General features: G+C 43.2%; 2 protein-coding genes across 5 annotated transcripts; one reads left to right on the top strand and one right to left on the bottom strand.

The window, feature by feature from the left end:
* Window positions 1-435: 435 nt before the first annotated feature.
* On the bottom strand, window positions 436-19,233 carry rbm42 (RNA binding motif protein 42). Of its 4 annotated transcripts, none has more exons than XM_029738456.1 (11): window positions 19,197-19,233; window positions 11,237-11,297; window positions 10,922-11,057; window positions 10,725-10,794; window positions 8,844-8,915; window positions 8,541-8,707; window positions 6,705-6,881; window positions 6,361-6,507; window positions 6,042-6,159; window positions 2,528-2,722; window positions 436-1,135 (listed from the first exon to the last, which is right to left on the bottom strand). In XM_029738456.1, the coding sequence occupies exons 2-11, from the start codon at window positions 11,290-11,292 to the stop codon at window positions 1,023-1,025; spliced, it is 1,251 nt and encodes a 416-aa protein (XP_029594316.1). In that variant the 5' UTR covers window positions 11,293-11,297; window positions 19,197-19,233; the 3' UTR covers window positions 436-1,022. The 4 variants fall into 4 exon arrangements, with proteins under 4 accessions (XP_029594316.1, XP_029594315.1, XP_029594314.1 ...); XM_029738455.1 differs by lacking the exon at window positions 19,197-19,233 and adding an exon at window positions 11,547-11,709; XM_029738454.1 differs by lacking the exon at window positions 19,197-19,233 and adding an exon at window positions 11,553-11,709.
* LOC115177558 (V-set domain containing T-cell activation inhibitor 1) lies at window positions 19,218-22,716 on the top strand. The gene is made up of 5 exons (XM_029738458.1): window positions 19,218-19,238; window positions 19,350-19,381; window positions 21,023-21,364; window positions 21,452-21,724; window positions 22,083-22,716. Exons 1-5 carry the CDS (start codon window positions 19,234-19,236, stop codon window positions 22,220-22,222), a joined length of 792 nt encoding a protein of 263 aa, XP_029594318.1. The 5' UTR covers window positions 19,218-19,233; the 3' UTR covers window positions 22,223-22,716.
* Window positions 22,717-26,708: the final 3,992 nt, after the last annotated feature.

Below are 26,708 nucleotides of genomic sequence, written 5' to 3'. Positions count from 1 at the left end.
ACCGACATCCTAATCTGCTTTAACACATTGCTATTTCCTAGAAATTGTGCACTGAGAGCGAAAGGTTTTAGTTCCACAATACTTCAAGTCTCAAATCGAATCCAACAGTATTATCCTATATTCTCCCCAATGTATGGCACAATTGAGGATGCCTTATCCCTCAGGCTATTGTAACGTTGAATACTCCAAATGGTAGTTGGACAAAATATTCAATATCAGTTATCATAAAAGCTGACCTTCTCGTCCATTTTGTATACCGTTAATTTAAAGCAAGGTATGTATATCAACCCTACCTTTCAACGGTCGGTTTATTAAAGAATCAAGATGGTATTGGAGCCCCATCTTGTGACCAATTTATGAACTATCCCACCTCACCTCAGTAAACGCTTTCATTGCCTGGGCTGGAGGAGACAGGAAAGTTGAGTGCCAGGCAAATATGTCAAGCCATTTGGTTTATTTAAAAAACTTTGCATTGTTTTGAATCCACTGTTTCAAAATAAACCACTTTATTGTACAAACATTTAGATTTTATATTTTAAAAAAATGGTTTACTGTATGAATACGAGGCTATCCGGAAATACATAATTGCCATTGGAAGTAGTTTCCACAATAGCATATACATAAATGAGATCACCAATCTCACATTTCAGACATCTGAGATGCATGGGAGCCATACCAACTAAACAAATCTGAGTGATGGTCAGAATTTTTTTACAAATTAAAATGTTAAAATAAAAAACTGGAGATCAGTACAATCTAAACTTCATAAGGGCATGGTTCATTAGGAAAGGTTCAAGTCTAACCATTGCAACCAGGGCCAGTGCCATGTACAGTGTTTTGTAGCCTAGTTTAACCATGTTTCATGAGTAAAATGACATCCCTACTCTGTGGTAATTGAAAACATGTCAGCTGGATGAGTGGCCTTCCAACTGGGCAATGGCAACTGTATTATGCCATCAGTGTGATTCTCACACACTCCAGTCAAAAAACACTTGCACATACATACACAAGGGAAACATTGTCTATCTCAGTCCCAGTTTCTTTTTCTCCTTCTGTTTCTTGCGTACAACTTCCATGTTCCTGTCCTTCCACATGCTCTTTCTCAGTTTGATGGGTCTGCTGCCCACATACTTCCCTGTGGAGAAAAAAAAGTTTAAGATCAGTTGAGAATTGGACTGGCGCCACCACACAGGTACAGTGAGGGAAAAAAGTATTTGATCCCCTGCTGATTTCGTACGTTTGCCCACTGACAAAGAAATGATCAGTCTATAATTTTAATGGTAGGTTTATTTGAACAGTGAGAGACAGAATAACAACAACAAAAAATCCAGAAAAACACATGTCAAAATTTTTCAAAATTGATTTGCGTTTTAATGAGGGAAATAAGTATTTGACCCCTCTGCAAAACATGACTTAGTACTTGGTGGCAAAACCCTTGTTGGCAATCACAGAGGTCAGACGTTTCTTGTAGTTGGCCACCAGGTTTGCACACATCTCAGGAGGGATTTTGTCCCACTCCTCTTTGCAGATCTTCTCCAAGTCATTAATAGGTTTCGAGGCTGACGTTTGGCAACCCGAACCTTCAGCTCCCTCCACAGATTTTCTATGGGATTAAGGTCTGGAGACTGGCTAGGCCACTCCAGGACCTTAATGTGCTTCTTCTTGAGCCACTCCTTTGTTGCCTTGGCCGTGTGTTTTGGATCATTGTCATGCTGGAATACCATCCACAACCCATTTTCAATGCCCTGGCTGAGGGAAGGAGGTTCTCACCCAAGATTTGACGGTACATGGCCCCGTCCATCATCCCTTTGATGCGGTGAAGTTGTCCTGTCCCCTTAGCAGAAAAACACCCCCAAAGCATAATGTTTCCACCTCCATGTTTGACGGTGAAGATGGTGTTCTTGGGGTCATAGGCAGCAAACACGGCGAGTTGAGTTGATGCCAAATAGCTCCATTTTGGTCTCATCTGACCACAACACATTCACCCAGTTGTCCTTTGAATCATTCAGATGTTCATTGGCAAACTTCAGACGGGCATGTATATGATTTTTTTGTTGTTATTCTGTCTCTCACTGTTCAAATAAACCTACCATTAAAATTATAGACTGATCATTTCTTTGTAAGTGGGCAAACGTACAAAATCAGCAGGGGATCAAATACTTTTTTCCCCTCACTGTAGGTGTTAGGAAAGGAGAAGTCATTCCCAACACACATAACTGCTCACCCTTAATCTCTCCCATGGTGCGGATGTAATCGTTAGGGTCCTTGAAGCTGACAAAGCTGTAGCCCTTGGCCGTGCATTTGTCACCTACCTTCCTTAGCTTTCTACCTATGCTTTCTTGCTAAATTATGCAGCTAATCCTGTGTTTGCATGAAAAAAAGAAAAGTCCATGTTCCTGCGAGATATTACTTACTACGGAGCCTCAGAATGAAAAGATCCAGATCAGGAGTTACTCCCCATTTTAAAATGACATCTTGGGGTTGGATACAAAACTTGTTGGGCCATTTCACACATACTATTGCTCACCATTCATCTCCCTCATGGCGCGGACGTAGTCATTGGGGTCCTTGAAGCTGACAAAGCCGTAGCCCTTGGTCTTGCCTGTGCGTTTGTCCCGCACCACCTTGGCTTTCAGATAGGAGGGGTAGCGGCTGAATGCCCTTGCCAGGATGTCGTCGTTCACCTCATTGCCAAGGTCTCCACAGAAGATTCTGAAATCATCTGGATGGAGGAGGGAAAGTCAGATGAGGTGTGATGCTGAGCAAAGAGGGAGGGACAAAAAGGGAATGGGACAGTCGCCTGTTTGTAGTGAAAACAAAAATTATACTATTCTCAATACAGATAAGTAGGTAGCTGCTTTTAGCAATGCTAGTATTTTACACACTAGTGTTACTGGGAATTAGCTTGCGAAAAAAATACAATTCAACGTACTCTGTTAATTGTCCTTATGCAGGGGGGAATTTGAAGAAAAAAAATCAACAACTTGTGCGAGACTTTTATTTAACTGATCCACCTTTCGAAATTCTGTCGAACTATACATTCCTTTAGATATTAATGGAAGATATACTTAAACAGGATTTCCAAACGTGGGTCTGTTGTAGACCCTGCAGTTCCTCAGAGGCCTCATTGCCTGCATCCGTAATGGGTCTGTGGTCAAACGACCACCCCTCATCACTGTCAAATGCTCCCTAAAACACTTCAGCGAGCAGTCCTTTCTAATCGACCTGGCCCGGGTATCCTGGAAGGATATTGACCTCATCCCGTCAGTAGAGGATGCCTGGTTATTTTTAAAAGTGCCTTCCTCACCATCTTAAATAAGCATGCCCCATTCAAAAAAAATGTAGAACCAGGAACAGATATAGCCCTTGGTTCTCTCCAGACCTGACTGCCCTCGACCAGCACAAAAGCATCCTTTGGTGTTCTGCATTAGCATCGAATAGCCCCCGTGATATGCAACTTTTCAGGTAAGTTAGGAAACAATATATACAGGCAGTTGAAAAAGCTAGCCTTACATTTCCTAAGCAGAAATTTTCATCCTGTAGCACAAACTTCAAAAAGTTCTGGAGTCCATGGAGAATAAGAGCAGCTGCCCATTGCACTGAGGCTAGGAAACACTGTCACCACCAATAAATCCACTATAATTGAGAATTTCAATAAGCATTTCTCTACGGCTGGCCATGCTTTCCACCTGGCTACCCCTACCCCGATCAACAGCCCTGCACCCCCCACAGCAACTCGCCCAAGCCTCCCCCATTTCTCCTTCACCCAAATCCAGATAGCGGATGTTCTAAAAGAGCTGCAAAATCTGGACCCCTACAAATCAGCCGGGCTAGACAATCTGGACCCTCTCTTTCTAAAATTATCTGCTGAAATTGTTGCAACCCCCATTACTAGCCTGTTCAACCGCTCTTTCGTATCGTCTGAGATCCCCAAAGATTGGAAAGCTGCCTCGGTCATCCCCCTCTTCAAAGGGGGAGACACTCTAGAACCAAACTGCTATTGACATATATCCCACCCTGCCTTTCTAAGGTCTTCGAAAGCCAAGTTAACAAACAGATGACCGACCATTTCGAATCCCACTGTACCTTCTCCGCCATGCAATCTGGTTTCAGAGCTGGTCATGGGTGCACCTCAGCCACGCTCAAGGTCCTAAACGATATAACCGCCATCGATAAGAGACATTACTGCGCAGCCGTATTCATCGACCTGGCCAAGGCTTTCGACTCTGTCAATCACCACACTCTTATCGGCAGACTCAACAGCCTTGGTTTCTCAAATGATTGCCTCGCCTGGTTCACCAACTACTTCTCTGATAGAGTTCAGTTTGTCAAATCGGAGGGCCTGTTGTCCGGACCTCTGGCAGTGTCTATGGGGGTGCCACAGGGTTCAATTCTCGGGCCGACTCTCTTCTCTGTATACATCAATGATGTCGCTCTTGCTGCTGGTGATTCTCTGATCCATCTCTACGCAGACGACACCATTCTGTATACTTCTGGCCCTTCTTTGGACACTGTGTTAACAACCCTCCAGATGAGCTTCAATGCCATACAACTCTCCTTCCGTGGCCTCCAAATGTTCTTAAATGCAAGTAACACTAAATGCATGCTATTCAACCGATCGCTGCCCGCACCTGCCCGCCTGTCCAGCATCACTACTCTGGACGGTTCTGACCTAGAATATGTGGACAACTACAAATACCTAGGTGTCTGGTTAGACTGTAAACTCTCCTTCCAGACTCACATTAAGCATCTCCAATCGAAAATTAAATCTAGAATCGTTTTCCTATATTGCAACAAAGCATCCTTCACTCATGCTGCCAAACATACCCTCGTAAAACTGACCATCCTTCCAATCCTCGACTATGGCGATGTCATTTACAAAATAGCCTCCAACACTCTACTCAACAAATTGGATGCAGTCAATCACAATGCCATCCGTTTTGTCATCAAAGCCCCATATACTACCCACCACTGCAACCTGTACGCTCTCGTTGGCTGGCCCTCGCTTCATACTCGCCGTCAAACCCATTGGCTCCAGGTCATCTACAAGTCTCTGCTAGGTAAAGCCCTGCCTTATCTCAGCTCACTGGTCACCATAGCAGCACCCACCCGTAGCACGCGCTCCAGCAGGTATATCTCACTGGTCACCCCAAAAGCCAATTCTTCCTTTGCCGCCTTTCCTTCCAGTTCTCTGCTGCCAATGACTGGAACGAACTGCAAAAATCACTGAAGCTGGAGACTCATATCTCCCTCACTAGCTTTAAGCACCAGCTGTCAGAGCAGCTCACAGATCACTGCACATCTGTAAATAGCCCATCCAACTACCTCATCCCCATACTGTATTTATTTATCTTGCTCCTTTGCACCCCAGTATCTCTACTTGCACATTCATCTTCTGCACATCTACCATTCCAGTGTTTAATTGCTATATTGTAATTACTTCGCCACCATGGCCTATTTATTGCCTTACCTCCCTTATCCTACCTCATTTGCACACACTGTATATAGATTTTTTCTACTGTATGTTTGTTTATTCCATGTGTAACTCTGTTGTTGTATGTGTCGAACTGCTTTGCTTTATCTTGGCCAGGTCGCCGTTGTAAATGAGAACTTGTTCTCAACTAGCCTACCTGATTAAATAAAGGCGGGAAAAGAAGAGGTCAGTTCCTCTGCTTACCTCATGTCAAAATAAGTCCCCCACAAGATCTTGCTTTTTTCTGTTGCAGGTATGGCGCACGTGCAGGACTTTTATTTTGACATGAAGTAAGCGGGTCTACAACAGACCAACGTTTGGAAAGTCTTTAATTTATGTTCTATTAGATGTTTTTTCTCAATTTTCCCCTTGCATAAGGACCAACCCTATGGACAATTGGCAGAGTAAGTTGAAGTTGATTGAACTTCTGGAATCCGGCGGGCTATTCATTTTTTTTGCACACTAATTCCCAGCAACACTAGTGTGTAAATACTAGAGTTGCAAAAACATTTTTTTTTAACTAGGAATTAATCGTCTCAGTGTAATCTGAAGTCATTAGCCATCTTACCGGAGTCCCACTCCAGTAGACTCTGGTCCTCCCAGCTGGTGCCTGCGGCTGTACGGATACACTTCTTCGCCTTCTCTTGCTTACCCTTCTTCTTCTCCTCTGCTGTGCTATCCACTGGCTGCAGAGAAACACAAGATTCTAGAGTCAGACATATTCTAGAGATTGCTGCAATACTGGCCCTTTATAGGGTTTGGGTCAAGTCTCTACCAACTAAATTGTACAATACACCAACTGAATTGTACAAGCATTTTGAATGCATAAAAGTTTAAACCCTTTAACTAGGGTTAGGGCTGATAAACTAGGCAGAGTGTTTCTGTACCTCAGTGTGGATGGGCTCGGGCTCTGGCATACTGGGTCCGATAACATTGTCATCTGAGGCGGCCAGGCTGGCCTCCTTCTTAGCCTCCAGCAGTCCGGCGGCCATCACCGCTGCCTGCTGCTCTGCTACAGATGCTGCCAGCTCCTCCTGATGAAGTCAGAGGGAGAACAGAGAGAGAAAAAAATTACATCAGAGATATGATGATAGATGAGATTCAGTGTGAATTTGCAGCAAACAGCAGCAGACTTGGAAAGTATGTAGAATGCACATTTTAAGTAGTCGCTGAATTTTTTTGGGAATGCAAAAGGCATTCAACTAAAAAGAGTAGAAGTGAGTGTGCTTACCATGCGAGCCTTTCTCTGGGCATGGATGTCTGGTATCTTGGGTCCGGAGGGAGCTGTGTAGACAGTGGGGGCTGCAGAGATGATCGAAGGGGTGAGCTTGGGAGGGGCCTGGGTCACAGACCTGGAGGGTGCAGACACCATGGAGTGTCCCATGGGTGTACCATGGGTCGATCCCACCTGTAGTTGGTAAGATATGGTAACAGCATATAGAGAACTGGAGATAATGAAGCACAACAGAACGGGGTAAGATTGACCAAGCTTGTTCACATTCCTAATTGAAGACAGTGTTAACGCTGAATTTCCTTAAAGGCCTTCCCACACTGTACGTCGGATTCAGTCTTCTCCGATTATTACATGTCACACTTTGCGATCTTACCAAATTGAAATCTTTATCAACCTGGCCAGATTGTACGATTTGCTTCAGTACCGTCGACACATTCTGTGATTGGCTTGCGAGGCTAAGTCAGCCGATGTATGCTACGTCAACTGCAGCGGTGTATTAGATCTGCACCTGAGCCAGCACTAGCAGCACAAGCCTCCCTCTGCTTATGTGTGAGTGAAGTGAGTTCGGACAAAACTGAAGGTATGCATCTTAGAAATAGTTTTACTTACAAACTTGATATGTCTGAACTCAGAATCAAACACACTTCCCCAAAATAACATGGTCACTGTGGTAGAATGTTTATTTTGATTGCCGATTGTGCATTTATCAAAATCCCATCAGGTAGCCCGATTTCAGATGTCAACATTTTCAGATGTAGCCTAACAAGATTAGGGAAATTGTTCTTCTTGCAAAGCATTTAAATTTTTAAATCAAACTATTACATGGACAGTGAAGCATGTTTTCTTCTTTTGGTTCTAAAATCCAAAAGTTTGGATTTGAAATCGAACAATGACTATGGAGGTTAAAGTGCAGACTGCCAGCTTTAATTTGAAGTTATTGGGTGAACCATTTAGAAATTACCACTTTTTGTACATGCTCCCCTAAAATGGGGGGACTAAAAGTATTGGGACAAATTCACTTGCGTGTTAAAGTAGCAAAAGTTACGTATTTGTTCCCATATTCATATCACGCAATGACTACATCAAGCGTCTGACAAAAATTTGTTGGATGCATTTGGTCTTTTTTTTGGTTGTTTCAGATTATGTTGTGCCCAATAAACAATAATGGTAAATATGTAGTGTCATTTTAGAGTCACGTTTATTATAAATAAGAATATAATGTTTCTACATACTTTAATGTGGATGCTACCATGATTACGAATCATCCTGAATGAATCGTGAATAATGAGTGAGAAAGTTAGACGCACAAATACCATACCTCCAAGACTAACCTCTCACCTTTACAATAACGGAAGGTTAGCATTTCTCTCTCACTTCTTATTCACAATTCAGGATTATCTGTAATCATGGTAGCATCCACATTCATGGGCACTTACTGTATATTAATCTGACTATTCACAATAATCGTACTGTTGTGTGTATACTCAGTGCCGGCCGTGTTCCTATTGGTAAGTCACCGGGATCGGCTCGTGACACCAGCCACACTACACAATAAAGGCTCAACATTTCTGACACTGCCAGAACTTTGTCTGAGCCTACGACTGCATGTAGTGGTACTCAAATCGGCAGACCTAGACCATGTGACACTGAACGAGCAAAGCAAATCGTCTACGACCTAAGAATTTTCCAACAACGTGGAAATGTTGTCTGGGAGGGCCAAATCGTGGCATAAGATGGCTAAAATCGTACAGTCTGTGTGGGCCTTTAGGGAGAACATTCATATCCGTTGTCCTAGGAGCTTTGGAGGGAAAAAAAGGCACTGTAGCAACTAACCGGGGGTCCTCCTGAGCTCATATGCCCCATTGGGTCCATGGGATGCTGAGGGGGTCCTTGCATGGGGGGTGCCATCATCATGGGCGGGGGAGGAGGGGGGCGTGGCAGTGGGGGAGCCATCATACCCTGGGGAGGGGGACCACGCATCATAGGCATCCTTGGACCCCCTGACAGAGAGATTTCAAATTAGCTTCCAAATACAATGTTTTTAATTTGAAGACAATCGTTGTAGAGATTTGATCCTATTTCTTATTTAATTTAGCTAGCACTGAGGTGAAGTCAACAACAGTAGAGATAGATGACCTGGTCTCTGCAGGATGTGCGGCATAAACGCTGGTCTCATCATTGGCGGTAGTCTGACACCTGGGGTTATAGCTGAAGAGCAGGAAAAAAAAGACCAGCATAAACTGAAGCGACCTGTAGACGTGGTGGTGTAAATGATCATTGTTTTTGGGTAAAATAGGGATTTTAAGTATGTCTAGTAATGTACAATGTGGTTCTCTGTAGCTCAGTTGGTAGAGCATGGTGCTGACAATGCCAGGATAGTGGGTTTGATTCCCGGGACCACCCATAATGAAAAATGTATTCACGCATGACTAAGTCGCTTTGGATAAATGCGTCTGCTAAATGGCACATTCGGAAAGTATTCAGACCCCTTGACTTTTTCCACATTTTGTTACGTGACAGCCTTATTCTAAAATGGATTTAAAAAGAAATCCTCAATCTACACACAATACCCCATAATGACAAAGGAAAAATCAGTTACACATTTTTTTGCAAATGTATATAAAAAAACATAAAAACTGAAATATCACATTTACATAAGTATTCCGACCGTTCACTCAGTACTTTGTTGAAGCACCTTTGGCAGTGATTACAGCCTTGAGTCTTCTTGGGTATGACACTACAAGCCTGGCACACCTGTATTTGGGGAGTTTCTCCTGTTCTTCTCTGCAGATCCTCTCAAGCTCTGTCAGGTTGGATGGGGAGCGTCGCTGCACAGCTATTTTCAGGTCTCTGCAGAGATGTTCGATCGGGTTCAAGTTTGGGCTCTGGCTGGGCCACTCAAGGACATTCAGAGACTTGTCCCGAAGCTACTTCTGCATTGTTGTGTGGTTAGGATCATTGTCCTGTTGGAAGGTGAACCTTCACCCCAGTCTGAAGTCCTGAGCTCGCTGGAGCAGGTTTTCATCAAGGATCTCTACTTTGCGCCATTCATCTTTCCTCAATCCTGACTAGTCTCCCAGTCCCTGCTGCTGAAAAGCATACCCACAGCATGATGCTGCCACCACCATGCTTCACCGTAGGGATGTTGCCAGGTTTCCTCCAGAAGTGATGCTTGGCATTCAGGCCAAAGAGTTCAGTCTTGGTTTTATCAGACCAGATAATCTTGTTTCTCATGGTCTGAGTCTTTAGGTGCCTTTTGGCAAACTCCAAGTGGGCTGTCATGTGCCTTTTTACTGAGGAGTGGCTTCCATCTGACCACTTTACCATAAAGGCCTGATGGGTGGAGTGCTGCAAAGATGGTTATCCTTCTGGAAGGTTCTCCCATCTCCATAGAGACACTGGAGCTCTGTCAGAGTGACCATCGGGTTCTTTGTGACCTCCCTGACCAAGGCCCTTCTCCCTCGATTTAAGAATGATGGAGGCCACTGTGTTCTTGGACCTTAAATGCTGCAGAAATGTTTTCGTACCCTTCCCCAGACATGTTCCTTGACACAATCCTGTCTCGGAGCTCTACGGACAATTCCGTCAACCTCATGGCTTGGTTTTTGCTCTGACATGCACTCAACTGTGGGACCTTATATAGACAAGTGTGTGCCTTTCCAAATCATGTCCAATCAATTGAATTTACCACAGGTGAACTCCAATAAAGTTGTAGAAACATCAAGGACGATCAATGGAAACAGGACGCACCTGAGCTAAATTTCAAGTCTCATAGCAAAGGGTCTGAATGCTTATATAAATAAGGTACCAGGTTTTTTTTTCGACTTAAATTTGCAAAACTTACAAACCTGTTTTCATTTTGTCATTATGGGGTATTGTGTGTATATTGATGAGGGGCAAAAAGTATTAAATACATTTTAGAATAAGGCTGTAACAAAATGTGGAAAAAGGGAAGGGGTCTGAATACATTCCGAATGCAAAGTATTATGTTAATAAACCTGAATCAAACCATGTCACCTGGGCCTACAAATGCAGGGGGTGGAGGTCCCACGAAAGTGGCAGCCCTTGCATCCAAGGTTTGCTGGACCTGAGAGAGAAAGGGGATTTGAAGGAGTTGCATGCATCCAGATAACACCACATTCTGTTTGCTTTTAGCAGAAGATAGGTTTGAGTTCGTTCATTCTACGATTGATCTTTCCTCAAGATCTCAGTACCTGTCGGTAGGTGTTGGTGCCGATGATGGGCCGGATCATAGGAACAGCCATAGGAACACCCATAGGGAGCACCTCCATCACTACAGGGTCTCCTGCAGTCATTGCCACTTGACCCCCCAGGACTTCCTGCTCAAACCTGGATCAGAACCAACACAAGAGTTACCCATAGATGACGATTGTCATGAGCTATTGTTTGCCTGTCCTGATAGAGAAGAAAGACCATTTCGTAGGGGTTGTTTTGGCATAGTCACCACACACGTCATTGCAATCTTATTGAAGGTAACCGAAGTGTCATGCCTGAACTCTTGTACTCACAGAGCCATTTCAGCCTCCATCTCCTTTAACCGCTCCTCTCCGGATTTCAACGCCATACTTACTGCAAAGACAAACGTTTTGTTAGTAGTCCATTCTTTGGTGTTCAACACATCTAGGGAGCTACTGAAAATGTGTACAGTCAACGTTTGGCTAACACCAAAGGCATTGATAGTTGGATTGTTTACGTTATAACTACTGTATTGGCTAGTAACGTGAACTGTTTGCTAATAGTTATTGCTAAGTTAGTTGTCAAGCTAACGTTAACCAGGATGTTAAAATAAAAAAATCAGCAAGTTAGTACAGAACGTACACGTACAAAACGTTATTACCCTAAATCGTGATGTTACAAAACTCTTGAATCTTAACTAGCTATTAAAATAAAGCATTAATTGTTGTATTTGTCCACCCCTGCAAACCGAGGCCAACGTTGTCCAAAATAGCTAGTCGCATTATTATGACGTCGAATCTTGGTTTCGTTCCATTTCGACTGTGTGGTTGGGTCGGTTCCAGGGGGTCTGATCTTCTTCGTGTGGTTTTCCGGCAGACAAGACACTGTTGAATATTGTTGCCTTTCATTTGTTCACAAAAAAAGGGAAATTGCACCACCATCTAACCCTATTTATAAACTGGGTGGTTCGAGGCCTGAATGCTGATTGACTGACAGCCGTGGTATATCAGACCGTATACCACGGGTATGACAAAACATTTATTTTTACTGTTCTAATAACGTTGGTAACCAGTTTAAAATAGCACTAAGGCACCTCAGGGGTTTGTGGTATATGGCCATATCCAAGAACATCCCTTAGCTGTGGTATATTGGCCAAATACCACAGCCCCTCGTGCCTTATTGCTTAAATATATATCCCTATCCTCAACGCACCCCACCACCCCTCCCCACTACTTTGGCCCTCACAGATCCTACACCATGTCGTTGGCCAGGGAGCCTGTGTCCCCTTCTCTCAAAACCCCCTGTAGTTTTTCTGCAGTAAAATCTCTGACACCCAAAAACTTTTCTGCTGGTGCAGAGAACTGTTCAAGTCACTCTGTACAGGCCTACTACTCACAGGGATCCTCTCCCTCACGCTTTGTCCACCATCCTCTACTTTACTCACTGCCTCAGCATGACGCTTTCTGCACTGCTCTTGTAACAGTATAGCTTCCGTCCCTCTCCTCGCCCCTACCTGGGCTCGAACCAGGGACCCTCTGCACACATAGACAACTGCCACCCTCAAAGCATCATTACCCATCGCTCCACAAAAGCCATGGCCCTTGCAGAGCAAGGGGAACAACTACTTCAAGGTCTCAGAGCGAGTGACGTCGCCGATTGAAACGCTTTTAGCACGCACCCCGCTAACCATTTCACATCGGTTACACTCACCCCCCTTTCCGCAGCAACCAGTGATCCGAGTCACGGCACCAATGTAACAGTATAGCTTCCATCCCTCTCCTCGCCCCTACCTGAGCTCAAACCAGGGACCCTCTGCACACATAGACAACGGTCATCATCGAAGCATCATTACCCATCGCTCCACAAAAGCAACTACTTCAAGGTCTCAGAGCGAGTGACGTCACCAATTGAAACGATATTAGCGCTCCTTTCAGTGCCGCTTTGTTCCGGAGAGCAAAGCAGGACACAGCTCTCATCCTGAGTCGCGAAGCGCACAGCGCCTTCTCCCTCTGGGCAGCAGACACAAAAAAATCAACACAAGTCCACTTCTGGATATTTTGACTTCTTCACCGAGCCAGATACCACAAACTGATCGGCAAAAAGGCAAAAGATCCGCTTTCTAAATGAATCATACTACCACTGGGCCAGAGTCATCTTAGGCATTTTCCTGATCATTGGGGTGAGTCTCAAAAGTCTTCACCTAACGGTGCAGGTTCTTCCTCTTCTCTTCTGTCAGGTTCAATTCAATTGCTCAGGGTTTCAGGAGTGTAACATGTAATTATCTCTCCTGTACTTGAGTCAAAGGAGAAAGTACTTGGCTTGTATTTAGCAGATGTCGTCTTGGGTTTGAACCTTCATTCTGCCTCACGTCATCTTGCTCTTTGTTATGCCTCGTGTCATCTCGCCATCCTCCATCTTGCCGCAAGTTCACTAGCTAGCTTGCTCCAACTCCACCTCAAGCTGTCCACGTCTAGACAAATCTTTTTCCAGGGGGTCTGATAATCACACAGAAAGCTGTCAAGTTCATGATGTATTGATATCCACATGGCAATCAATGAAACATAAAACTGAAATACATGTTGCAGGTGTATACATACACTAACATTGCTCCCTATTGTATTGGGTTGCACAAAAACAGTCCTTGGGAAGCCAGAAGTTAAATACATTCCTATACAGGCTCCGGGGCCTGTGAGCATGGAGCATTCATCGCCACGATTCCTTCAGTAAAATCCCACAAAATCCCACAAAACGTTCAGCCACACTCACAACAATGTCTATTTCCTCAGATTTCCTCTCTGTTTGTGCAGCTGTGCAGTTGATGATAACCAATGCAATCAACATTACTAACTCCATCTTCTTAACATGCAACATGTCAGGATCTCTCTATTGACAAATATTATTCTCTGGTGTCAGTACTCCTACTACCATTATTTCTTCAACATCACTCCTTTCTTCTACTTTTCTCACCGCCTCTGGATAGGAGACATGCTGGACAGCCCTTATTCTTGCCACCTCCGTCTCCTTCACACTAACAGGGAACTTCAGGAATTCGGGCGCATGATCATCACCACAATTGCAGCATTTAGGCTCAGCTGGCATACGATATTCCTCCTGTCTACATACAATTGACACATGGACAAATATATTGCATTTATCACACAGCATGGGTTTGGGTACAAAAGCTCTCACATGGTATCTCATAAAACCCAAATACACGTGAGAAGAGATAATGGATGGAGTGGGATTCCTCTCTCCTTCTACCATGCGGGTCAATCAGTGTGCACCAACCACCTGATCCAATTTTTCACACACACTACCGTTCAAAAGTTTGGGGTCACTTAGAAATGTCCTTGTTTTTGAAAGAAGAGCACATTTTTTGTCCATTAAAATAACATAAAATTGATCAGAAATAGAGTGTAGATATTGTTAATGTTGTTTGTAGCTGGAAACGGCAGATTTTTAAAGGAATATCTACATAGGCGTACAGAGGCCTATTATCAGCAACCATCACTCGTGTTCCAATGGCACGTTGGATTAAAACGTATATCTTATGCTTCCCGGATTCGTGGCTGAACGACGACACTATCAACATACAGCTGGCTGGTTATACGCTGTACAATGTGTCACGTCATTCGTGCTATTTGAAGGGAACTAGCCCCTGTCCCCCTATATACCTCAAGTTTGCTCTTTCAGGCCCACAAAGGCAACAAGAAAAATGTTGCTGTCACGTTCTGACCATTGTCACAGGCCGACTCATAGCCTGTGGCAAAAATGAGGGGACATGAACAACAGGTATAGGCCAATCAAAAGGTTCTTTATTGTAAACCAAAAAACTATTAACTTTAAACAAAGAAAAAGGAATGAGGTGTGGAAATGTCATAATGTAGGGTGTATGTAAAGTGCATGGATGCATGAATCTGTGTGTGTAAACATGACTGAATGGAAACTAAGTAAACCTACAAAGGAACAAACAAAACCGGATCATACCTGGAGGAGCAGGGAGAGGAGTGGTTAGTGAAGTAGTTTAATACCCTGAGCCCAGGTGGCTCCAATCACGCCAGCTCCAATCACTAACGACCCTCCTCTGCCTGCAGGAGGAACCGCCCCTGCACTGCAGAGGAGGGGCCGTGACACCATAGAAAGCTTTCATTTTCTATGGTAGAGTAGGTCAGGGCATGACAGGGGGTTTTGTCTAGTTTCTGTATTTCTATGTGGGGTTCTAGTTTCTGTATTTCTATGTTGTTTTTTGGGGATGATCTCCAATTAGAGGCAGCTGGTCATCGTTGTCTCTAATTGGGGATCATATTTAAGTTGTTGGTTTTCCCACTAGGTTTTGTGGGAGATTATTTTGAGTAAGTGTATGTTGCACCTCTTCGTCACGGTTTGTTGTTTTATTAAAGAGAGTGCTCCTAACCGCAGCTTGTTACCTGTAAAAAAGACACCTGTCCACAGAAGCAATCAATCAATCAGATTCCAAACTCTCCACCATGGCCAAGACCAAAGAGCTCTCCAAGGATGTCAGGGACAAGATTGTAGACCTACACAAGGCTGGAATGTGCTACAAGACCATCGCCAAGCAGCTTGGTGAGAAGGTGACAACATTTGGTGCGATTATTCGCAAACGGAAGAAACACAAAACTGTCAATATTCCTCGGCCTGGGGCTCCATGCAAGATCTCACCTCGTGGGGTTTCAATGATCATGAGAACGGTGAGGAATCAGCCCAGAACTACAGTGGAGGATCTTGTCAATGATCTCAAGGCAGCTGGGACCATAGTCACCAAGAAAACAATTGGTAACACACTACGCCGTGAAGGACTGAAATCCTGCAGCGCCCGCAAGGTCCCCCTACTCAAGAAAGTACATATACATGCCCGTCTGAAGTTTGCCAATGAACATCTGAATGATTCAGAGGACAACTGGGTGAAAGTGTTGTGGTCAGATGAGACCAAAATGGAGCTCTTTGGCATCAACTCAACTTGCCGTGTTTGGAGGAGGAATGCTGCCTATGACCCCAAGAACACCGTCAAACATGGAGGTGGAAACATTATGCTTTGGGGGTGTTTTTCTGCTAAGGACACAGAACAACTTCACCGCATCAAAGGGACGATGGACGGGGCCATGTACCATCAAATCTTGGGTGAGAACATCCTTCCCTCAGCCAGGGCATTGAAAATGGGTCGTGGATGGGTATTCCAGCATGACAATGACCCAAAACACACGGCCAAGGCAACAAAGGAGTGGCTCAAGAAGATGCACATTAAGGTCCTGGAGTGGCCTTGCCAGTCTCCAGACCTTAATACCATAGAACATTTGTGGAGGGAGCTGAAGGTTCGAGTTGCCAAACGTCAGTCTGACCCCTGATTGCCAACAAGGGTTTTGCCACCAAGTACTAAGTCATGTTTTGCAGAGGGGTGAAATACTTATTTCCCTCATTAAAATGCTAATCATTCTATAACATTTTTGATGTGTTTTTCTGGATTTTTTTGTTCTGTCTCTCACTGTTCAAATAAACCTACCATTAAAATGAGAGACTGATCATTTCTTTATGTGGGCAAACGTACAAAATCAGCAGGGGATCAAATACTTTTTTCCCCCACTGTACAAGCTGAAGCAAAACTTAAATTCTGAACTGGGCATGTGACTGACTGCCTGATAGATGCTCTGACCTGGTGGTGGTAGACTGGGTCCTTGTGAAGTCTGACCACACTGACTCTGACTAGCCTCATGTAGGGAGCTGCTCTGGAGTCTGGTGGTGATGCAAGGCCTGGGGTCTGTTTGCACCTGATATGCCTGTTTATGCTTCTTTAAAAAGAAGTCTGACATCTCTCCCTTTCTTTTCATGTTTAATTGACCCTATGCAAAAATAATAGTCTATGCATCCAATTACCCTCATTTTAGTCCAATCTCAATCTTAATTACAAATCCCCATTATCATAACTGTACCTTAAAATCAACTACCAGCCTAAGTTACTAGTTAGATCATGGCTAGCCCTACTCTGCAGTAAGTAACTTAGCTAGCTATAATTTCTTACACCTTTACGATAGCAAACAGGCTATCTGCAAATTGTGGTAATCTTTTGAGTAACATTAACAGATAACAATTGTTCGTTTTTGAGTTCAAGTTGAGTTCAATTGTTCGTTTTGAGTTCAACTGAGTTAATGGATTTCAAATTGCTGAATGTAAACTGCTGAACACTGACAGCTGTAGTCTACTAGTTACCCCACATTAGCTAAACATTCATATACTGTAACTTACGACACTGCACTGTATATTCGTGTATTACTAGGATAGATGCAAACATAATGTGAGGCTAAATTGTGAACCGATCTCTCTTATCTGATTAACTGTCTTAATGGAGTCATTAATTACATTTACATTTTAGTCATTTAGCAGAACTATGAAATGTAGATGAAATATTTGTGAAATGAAAACTGCAGAAAAATGCAGTATGTATGTATATATATTACATTCAGATGGGTCATGTACATTCAAGGACATGAACGTTATATATACATACACACTATTTTTCTGCATTATATATATATATATTTGCCTCGCTATTATTTTACTGCTGCTCTTTAATTATTTCTTCCTTTTTATTATTTTTTAATTTACACGCATTTTTCTTAAATCTCAATTGTTGGTTAAGGGCTTGTAAGTAAGCGTTTCACTGTAAGGTCTACACCTGTAGAATTCGGCGCATGCGACAAATACAATTTGATTTGTTACACGTGGAAACATGGGAACCTGGTGTGGCATTATTGAAAATGTGCTGACACCTAGTGGACATCAAGAGAAACTACACCACACACACTAACCTTAAAACAGAGGGGATGCTTTACATACATTGCTATTTTTTTATTAGACACTGATATATATGTTCAATAATCAGACATTACAAATTCGGAATGTAAAGCACAAACGACCTCAAAGTTCTTCAAAAGCAGCTGTAGTGAGTCAAGCATCTTGAGGACAGAGACACACCTGCTATATGGGCAACAGGATTAACACAGAGAGAATTTGGCAAAATACAATGTATGTTTCTGTATTACGAGTAGGCTGATATATACAGTATCATCGGTAACAATTGTTTTTAAACAACCTAACTATTAAAATATTGGCGCCAGCAGTCATTAGTTAAGTTACATGTTAACCATAGCGATAGCCTAATTGAGGCGCAGTAGAGTTCACCGACACACCGGAAATAACTAAAACAACGAACGAGAAATGGTGGAGGCTACCAGAATGAAGACAGATATCTTTCGGAATAAACGCGGTGAAACTGAATTACATCGCCCACTCCCTACCCGGAATCTCATTCTACTGCTTTACGACTTTGTATGCGTTGTTTGTTGGCAACCTTGTTATTTCCGAAGTTTTTGGAACGGATTCCTGTTGGAACGTTCCACAAATTATACCCACCCCCCTTTTAAATTCATTAATATCGGTTTAAATCTTATTGACTGTCCCTTTTAGCTTGCCTTCAACTCCAATGTCGCAGCTTTTTCGTCACTCATCTCGAGGCTTGCCTTCAACTCCTTTATATATTTACTGATTAATTCAAGTATGCCCAGTTTGTCATGTATTGATTTTAACAGATCGAGTTCGACCTTTACCATCCCGGTGGTGAAAATAATAAATCGTCTGTGTCTGTAGAAGAGTCACGTTTTAGTTTTTGGATTGGTTCCACTGTTTTACTCCGTCATGTTTGGGTGTTGCTTGTTTTTGTAATATTTGTCGATACCTTTCTCTAGTCTTATGATTTGTGTTGTTATCCAGATTGAAGGTTATAACCCACCAGTTTGTGAAGTGCTACTATTTAGTCTAATTTACCGATATTCAATATTGGGTTTTTATCTTGAGGTGATCTACACAGCTGTGTTCAGTCCGCCATCTATTGCATCCAGCAGCGAGTTTGCACATTGTGTAGTGAGTCCACCAGATCAGACAGAGGCAGTGATGACCAGGGATGTTCTCTTGATAACTGTGTGAATTAGACCATTTTCCTGAGCTGCTAAGAATTCAAAATGTAACGAGTACTTTTTGGTGTCAGGGAAAATGTATGGAGTAAAAATTACATCATTTTATTTAGATATGTAGTAAAGTAAAAGTTGTCCAAAACTACTTATGTAGTACTTTAAAGTATTTTTACTTGAGTACTTTACACCACTGGCTGTTCACGGTACATAGGTTTATGGTTCAGTTCCTCTCTCTTGAGATTTCACATAAGGGCCAATGGAATGGTTTAAAATGTGAAAAACCCGCTCACCCGGAATAAAACGAACTCACCCACTGCAGTACTTCCTTTATGCTTCCTTCTCGGCACATGGGGTATGCGCTAAAATGTCATTCCTTCACCACAAAGTTGAAAGAAAATAAAGGATAAAGTCAGTACATGGATTATTAGAAGCCAATTTCAAACAGTATATATTTGTTTTTCAGGCTGCATGTGGTGTCAGTACTGTTTATTACCAGTAAGTAAAAACGACGTATTGTTATGTGTTGGTAAATGGGATCCCTCATCGACGACCACGTGTACATTGATTAGCGCGTTAGTGTGCAAGAACTCAAGTCTGTTATTGGTTTACTACATATTCAACACTGTTTGACGAAAACAAATAATACATGCATAAACAAGCCCAGGACAACAGATATCATGGATTGTGTAATTTAATCCATTCTGTCCTTTTTTGGTTACACAGCAAAGTAGGGATACAATATTGGAACAATGATTGATTTTCTGCAATTATTACTGTAATTTATTACTGTAATACGTTAGAATGGCTGCGCAAAAAGTAATATTATGATAAATGTAACTATTTTGCTCGATAACAATAAATGGCCTACAATGATGAAATAATGTTTTAATGGACAGTTACTTTACATTACATTATTAGCGGCAAGGCTCTAGACATTTTTTTTCCAGTGCCAAGTACAGTAGGCTAAATCAACTGAGATGGTAGTCTGGTATTTATAAAGTAATCTGTTTCATCTAACATATCCAGGGAGTGCATGATATTTTGATGTTCAACCTGCCAAAATAGTATCCAGAATCATCAGATAAATGTTTTGCTCTTCATAGAATTTGCTGACATTTTTGTGCATATGTACTATAGGCTATATATTATTCACCACCTGAGGAAGTGGGACCTCAAAAAATCTTAGCTAGATTGCTAACTCACAATATATTGTTGCTATACATGTTGGATAATTGATCTATCAGTCCTACAACAACTGTCCAGCGCTAGGCCTAGGCTATTTGATGTACATGAGCTTACGGTTTTACCAATTTGCATGTTAGGTAATGTGCAAAGTGTGAGGGAGTTTAGTGGCTCAGGACAGCAGCCGACAGCCTCCTGGGCAAATACTTTTAATAGCAGGAGTCACTGCCACTCACCAAGTAGGCCTATAGACCGGGGTTTCCCAAACGTGGTCTCTAGAGATTGAAATAAATTGTGTTTCTTAAAATAGAAAAGTTCATTTAATGCCTTCTGAATTGACTCAGAAAAGTAACATAAGTAGGCCTACAGTTTATAGTCCCAGCTCTAATAAGAGCGAGAATTGTAGGTAAGAAACATTTAATTAGGCTAATGCCTAGCATTTGTCTATGAATTCTTGTCTTTCACCGAAATTATTGAGATGGTGGTTGCTTCTAGAGAATAAGACCCATTTTGTAGAGCTCCTGGTCTTAATTTAGTCAATAAAACTCAACTCCATGATTTACGATGGAGTTGAGTTGAGACTAATGTGGGAAGACTGGAGCTCCGATGTCACATAAAATGACGTTTTTATCAAAAGACTGATTTCAGGACCCCCAAAACATGCCACAATTACACACAACATTTGTCTGTGTAATTGTGGGCTATTCTTTGGGTACTGAAATCAGTCGTTTTTTTTAATTAAAAAAAAAAAGAATTATGTGTCGGCGGCGCTCCAGTCCGCCCACACTAGTTGCCGCTCAACTCCATCGTAAAGTTGAGTTTAGTCGGCTAGATAGCTAGTCTTAACTTTCATTATAGTTGACCTTCCACTCTGAACCCTCCAAACAGCACATTACATTACCAATATCACTCTCCCTCTCTCAAACCTCTCTTTCCACCTATTCCATATATCAGTGGTAACTACAACAAGTCTACAACCCCGAGAAGTGGCAGCTCCGGGCAGTGACTTCACCCTTAACTGCTCTTTCCCTTCGTCTAAAAACCTGAACCACCTGGTCATCAACTGGCAGCGTGGAGAATCAGAGGTGGTTCACAGCTATTACCATGGGAGAGATCAGCTGGAAAGACAGAGTGGTGTTTACAAGGGACGCACTCATCTGTTTGAAGACCAACTCGCTGTGGGAAATGCCTCACTTAGACTGAGTGGTGTGCAGCCGAGTGACCAGGGCCCATACACCTGTGATGTGACAGATGAACAGGGAAGCACCCAGGAAAAGCTACAACTTTTAGTGGCAGGTAAGTTCCATTGGTGCTGCATCTATATTGTATAGTTTAAATTATGATAACTGGTGCTACAAAAGTATTTATAATATTTCAAACCAGCCCCTTATGATGAGCCCAGGATATCCGCCCAAGCCACTTGTGATGGCTTCATTGTCACCCTCAATGCCTCCCATGGGTTTCCCCAGCCAGAGTTAGTGTGGAAAGGTGTGATGGACAGTAACACCACTATGGAATTGGACAGCAGGGGGCGCTATGAGCTGAAGAGTGAGGTGCACCTGTGGTTGAACAGCACTCTGACTGTTACAGCTGAGCTAAGACTGAGGGTTCTGGACCAGAGTTTCACCAAGTCTCTCACACTCCACCCACCACCAGGTAAAATATCAGGGTTCCAGAGTTTGTTCCTTGACTCAGTGTTGTTTTCAGATACTTTTAACATTTGTTTACAGTTCTTTTGGAATTGGGTATTTTGGATTATTGATCATACAGTACATGTGTTCTTATTATCATTCTTCTGGTGTAGTTTGTACCTAGTCCATTTGGATGTGATGAGTGATGATACCATACTTGCACAATGGCCTTTGACCATGTGGGCTTCTCTGAAGCAACCTGTGAGTGGTGTTCACAATACTTTGTTACAGTTCATGATAAAACCCTTGTCAGATATAGAGGGGAATGTTGCTTATTTCAGTGACTGAGGTTGAGTGTTTCTTTCTTCTCCTACCTTCCACAGTGTGCTGTGTGATGCCTGCTGAGCAGAGGAGCAGATTTTTTATGTATCCCCTGCTGCTAATGCTGCTGGGATTGGTGCTCCTGTTGTCCTGGAAGAGGTCTGAGCAGGAGACCAAAAAGGATAAGAAGACACAAGAATAGAATGACCTTCAGTCCATGGTCACTCAACAGGCTTTATGCCAGAACAACTATCATTGCTTGTTTACAGAGAAAACATAAAGGGAGGACAGCCTTTTACACTAAAGTCCATTTTCATGGGAAGTCATTTTGTAAAATCTGAACTACACTATAATACTTTATACACAAAGTTCAACTAAAGATAGACAATGGGAGTTGCACACCACACCACTAGATGGTCATATGTACCTCTACTCCGAATCTACTTCCTCTTAAGGTTTCTTCCATGTAGCGAGTTTTTGCTTACTGCTACTTGCTCAGGGATTTAGCCCAGGTTACTGTGTAAATCACCTTTTACATCCGCAGTTGTCTTACTGGGCTTTATAAATTACATGTGTTTATTGATTGAAATGATGGCAGCTATAGCGTCTAATGAAAGTTGTTACATGTGTGTTCCAGTCAGTGTATCATACTTGCCAGAATTTGTTATTTTGTAATAAAAGGAGATGAAACCCCAATTGTGATGTCTTTTTGCTAAATCTATTTTACAGGAAAGAACTGGCATGTTGGCAGTATACCAGCAGTACAGGGAGAGTGTCATTTTCTCAAATAATGACATGAAACTCTATAGTTTTATTTCATTACACCCAGAGCAAATGATTTGTTTTGGTGTTCCAGTGGGATGCAGGGGGCAACATTGATCTAAGCCAGGGGATTTCTCATTCTCATGTGCTTAGACTGCACAGGGGAGAATTCCAATTCATGTAGGGATGCCTAGATTTGTTTTCCACTGTAGCAGCATGATGTACAGTACCCATCATCTAAAAAGCAGAAAGATAGTCCAACATTGCCTCCAACAGCTACTCTTGTTGAACAGGCTACCAATTACTTCTCACTGGAAGAAGTTAAGCTACACCAGCATTTCCAATGTTTAGTTTTTTGCCCTAGCACTACAGAGCTGGTTCAGATAATCAAAGCTTGATTAGTTGATTATTATCCCCAGGACTGTCACGTGTGCTCCCTCTCCAGCCTCTAGGTCACCAGGCTGCTGATTATTATTGCGCACACCTGTCACCTTCGTAATGCGCATCAGCACCTAATGACACATACCTGGACTTCATCACCTCCTTGATTACCTGCCCTATTTATGTAAATCCCTTTGGTTCCTTCCACCGGTGTTATTGTTTCTGGTTTGTATTATGTTTCGTTCATTTATTAAATTATTCACTCCCTGAACTTGCTTCCCAGCGCACACGTTAGAGAATAACGCCTCACCTAAGGGAAGCATCAGGGAGTGTTTTTTGGTGTTGGAAGGGATGTTGGATCTGGGTGTCAGTACCAGAGCTACCGGGGAGTCCTCAGCCGGCTCGTTGGACTCTCAAGCCTCAGTTGGTTCATCGGACTGTCAAGCCGCAGTTGGTTCGTCGGATTCTCACGCCTCAGCCGGTTCGTCTGGTTTCCGGGCCTCAGCGGAGACAACCGGTCCATTCCTGATCCCCGGGATTGTTCCCTTGGTCAGCGTCCTGTGGCTGGAGCCGCATGCCAGGGAGAGGTACTGTCACGTATGTTCCCTCTCCGGCGCTCTAGGTCGCCATGCTCCTGCGCCTCAGCCGATTCGACAGTTTCCCGAGCCTCAGCAGAAGTGACCGGTCCGCTCCTGATCCCCGGGATCGTCCCTTTGGTCACCGCCCTGCGGCTGGAGCCATGCGTTGGGGAGGGGGTACTGTCACATGCTCCCTTTCCGGCGCTCTCGGTCACCAGGCTGCTGATTATTGCGCACACCTGTCACGCGCATCAGCGCCTCATCTGGACTCCAACACCCATAGTACACAGCCCGAACATTGTGGACTACAAATGTTCAGATATGTGTATCACGTCATTGCTCTCTCTGCTGTGTCAACTGAGCCATTGGGCCAGCCCTATAACCTCATTGGATAACGCTGGGCAGCCCTCTTGCTAGTTGTCACTCAAATGCGAGGGGCTAGAACTCGAATTGCTGGGGGTGGCCTACATGCGGAGATATGTAGGGAAAATAGCGCAGCACAGCTTCAAGAAAACAGTCGCTTTCAAACTAGGGATTTCGGGCTAATTGAAGTTAGACAGTAAGTCTGCTCATAGATTATGCATGTATGAACTACACATTGACACATCCAGCCCAAAACGGCAGGTTTAAAAAATACTTTCTTAGTCGCCAAAGTACCAGAGCAAGTCTTTAAGAAAAAGATAGTTTACTTAACTAGATACTTTGAAAAAGTAGTTGACAACATCAAAACTACCTCATGAAAAATGATATCTGAAATGTCATAAGCTAGGTTTCCATGAATTTATCCAGTGATGTTTATCAACATTTAGAAAGTTTGCATGGCTAGTAGATGCGAGAATTGCCTGTTCACGTGCATTTCCATTGAACTGTCTTCTCTATAAGAACAGTTGGATGTAAATTGCATTACACCCCCCCAAAATAAATTGTGCATTGATAAATGTCAACAGCCTGTTTGACCTGCCCGCCAATAGGTAACTGCCAAAATAAAGGAAACACCAACATAAAGTGACATGATAGGGCGTTGTGTCACCACGAGCCAGGGCGTTGCACCTCCAGGACAGAGCAGGATGCAGGTTGGGCGTGATCTAGCGAGCAGAATGGGGGATATCACAAGAATGGTAGATATGTGAAAGGTTGTTACATTTGTAACAGCAGCTATCAATTGCACAGAAAAGGGCCGTCTAAGACTGAGATACTTCACAGCCTCATCCACAATGATCTGTATCTTGTGATCACAGGACTGACATGGGAAAATGTACAGGATGACCTCAATGAGATTGAGAATCAGTCCACCCAGGAATCATGTCTTGGTTAGTTTTATAATGGTGTTATCCTCCAATCGAATGTGAGAAGTTTGATAGCCAATGGGCAAGATTTCAAAAAGTTTCTTGAGGATTTACCAGATAAACCATATGTGATATGTCTCCCATAGACAGGGATTAAAACGACCCTAGATTTTGTAATTCAAGGTTAAATTGCATTCCATAGAGATGGGGTGGCAGCGGGAGGGGCAGGGTGTGCTACCTTTTATAAAGTGGGGGATCCCATATAGGCTTGTGGGAGAAAGAGTTGAGCAGGAGTATGTAGTGGTAGAAGTGTGGTCGGGAGAGGGAAATCTGGTAATAGTGAACTTTTACAACCCATGTAAGAGTTGATGGCCCTTGGGAGTGTAAAAGGTCAAGATATGAGATGGGTGATGTGGTGTGGGGATTTCGGACTGATGTAAATGGACAAGTGTTTGAGGAACTCCTGGATGAGAAAGGGCTTATGTGCCTTAATGATGGCTGGGGAACCAGGATTGACCCAGTAACTGGAATTGAATCTGCTCTGGATCTTACTCTGATCTCGAGTTCAATGGCAGGCAGATGTAGTTGGGAGGTACGGAAGGAATCTACAGGGAGTATTGATCACTACCCTATCATTAATGAACTGTAGGAATGAGGGTGGGAGATACAACAGGAAATTGATTAAGGAGATGGATATTTGGCAAAAAGTGGAGTGTGGTCATTTTCAGGAGTTGAGCGAACAGGGGCTGTCTCGGGTTGATCTCTGTGCAGTTATAGAAACAGTGAATGATGTAGTAAGACGAGCAATAGTAGAGGCCTCAAGGCAGGTGATACCCACAGGTACAGGGGGAGAAGGAGAAGGCAGTTCCTGGTGGACTGAAGAGTGCAGAGAAGCTGCAAAGAGTAGGAATGGGTCTTTCAAGATATTGAAAAGGTCCAATAACTACTAGCACCTGATACAGCAAGCACAAGCAGTAGTAAGGGGGACCATTAGGACAGAAACGAGGGAGTATTGGCACCGGTTCTGATGAAACATAGGCAGGACTACCCCAGTGGGAGAGGTATTGGGGATGATTAAGAGTGGGGAGAGGGGACAGACGATATTGGAATCTCCCTGTGCTGACAAGTGGGGAAAACTGTTGCACTGAGAAGCATAGAGAAGGCAGAGATTTTAGCCCAGGCATTTGTGAAGGTGCACAGATCAAATAATTTGGCAGAGAAGGGACAGTTTGTGAGAGAGAGAGGATCAGAAGAGAACATCTGGGGGTCCTGGATCAGAGAGGTGGTGGAGGATGCATTGCCTGCCCCTTTTACATTAGCTGAGATGAAGAGAGCGATAGCTAAAGCTGGGCTATCATCTCCTGGGAAGGATGAGATGTGTTACATCATGATGGCTCATCTCAGTGACACTGTAATTGGGGAAAATATTGTGCCCTTACAATAAGGTGTGTCAGGAACGGACCAGGCTGGGGTGGTGCCAATACGGACACCAGGGAAAGACAATACTAATCCATCAAGCTATAGGCTGATAGTGTTTACATCTCTTGTCTGTAAATGTATGGAAAGGATGATAACAGAAAGGCTTACTTACTTCCTGGAGAGTAGAGACCAAAGTTGGTTCAGAAAAGGCAGGGGAACGATGGATCCTGTACTGTCCCTAGAGTCGGACATATGGAAGGAC

This window comes from Salmo trutta, chromosome 37, assembly GCF_901001165.1.
Source record: "Salmo trutta chromosome 37, fSalTru1.1, whole genome shotgun sequence".
In the NCBI taxonomy this organism is placed as follows: Eukaryota; Metazoa; Chordata; class Actinopteri; order Salmoniformes; family Salmonidae; genus Salmo; species Salmo trutta.
The sequence above is the reverse complement of the archived record's forward strand: the minus strand, read 5'-3'. Positions and strand labels throughout refer to the sequence as shown.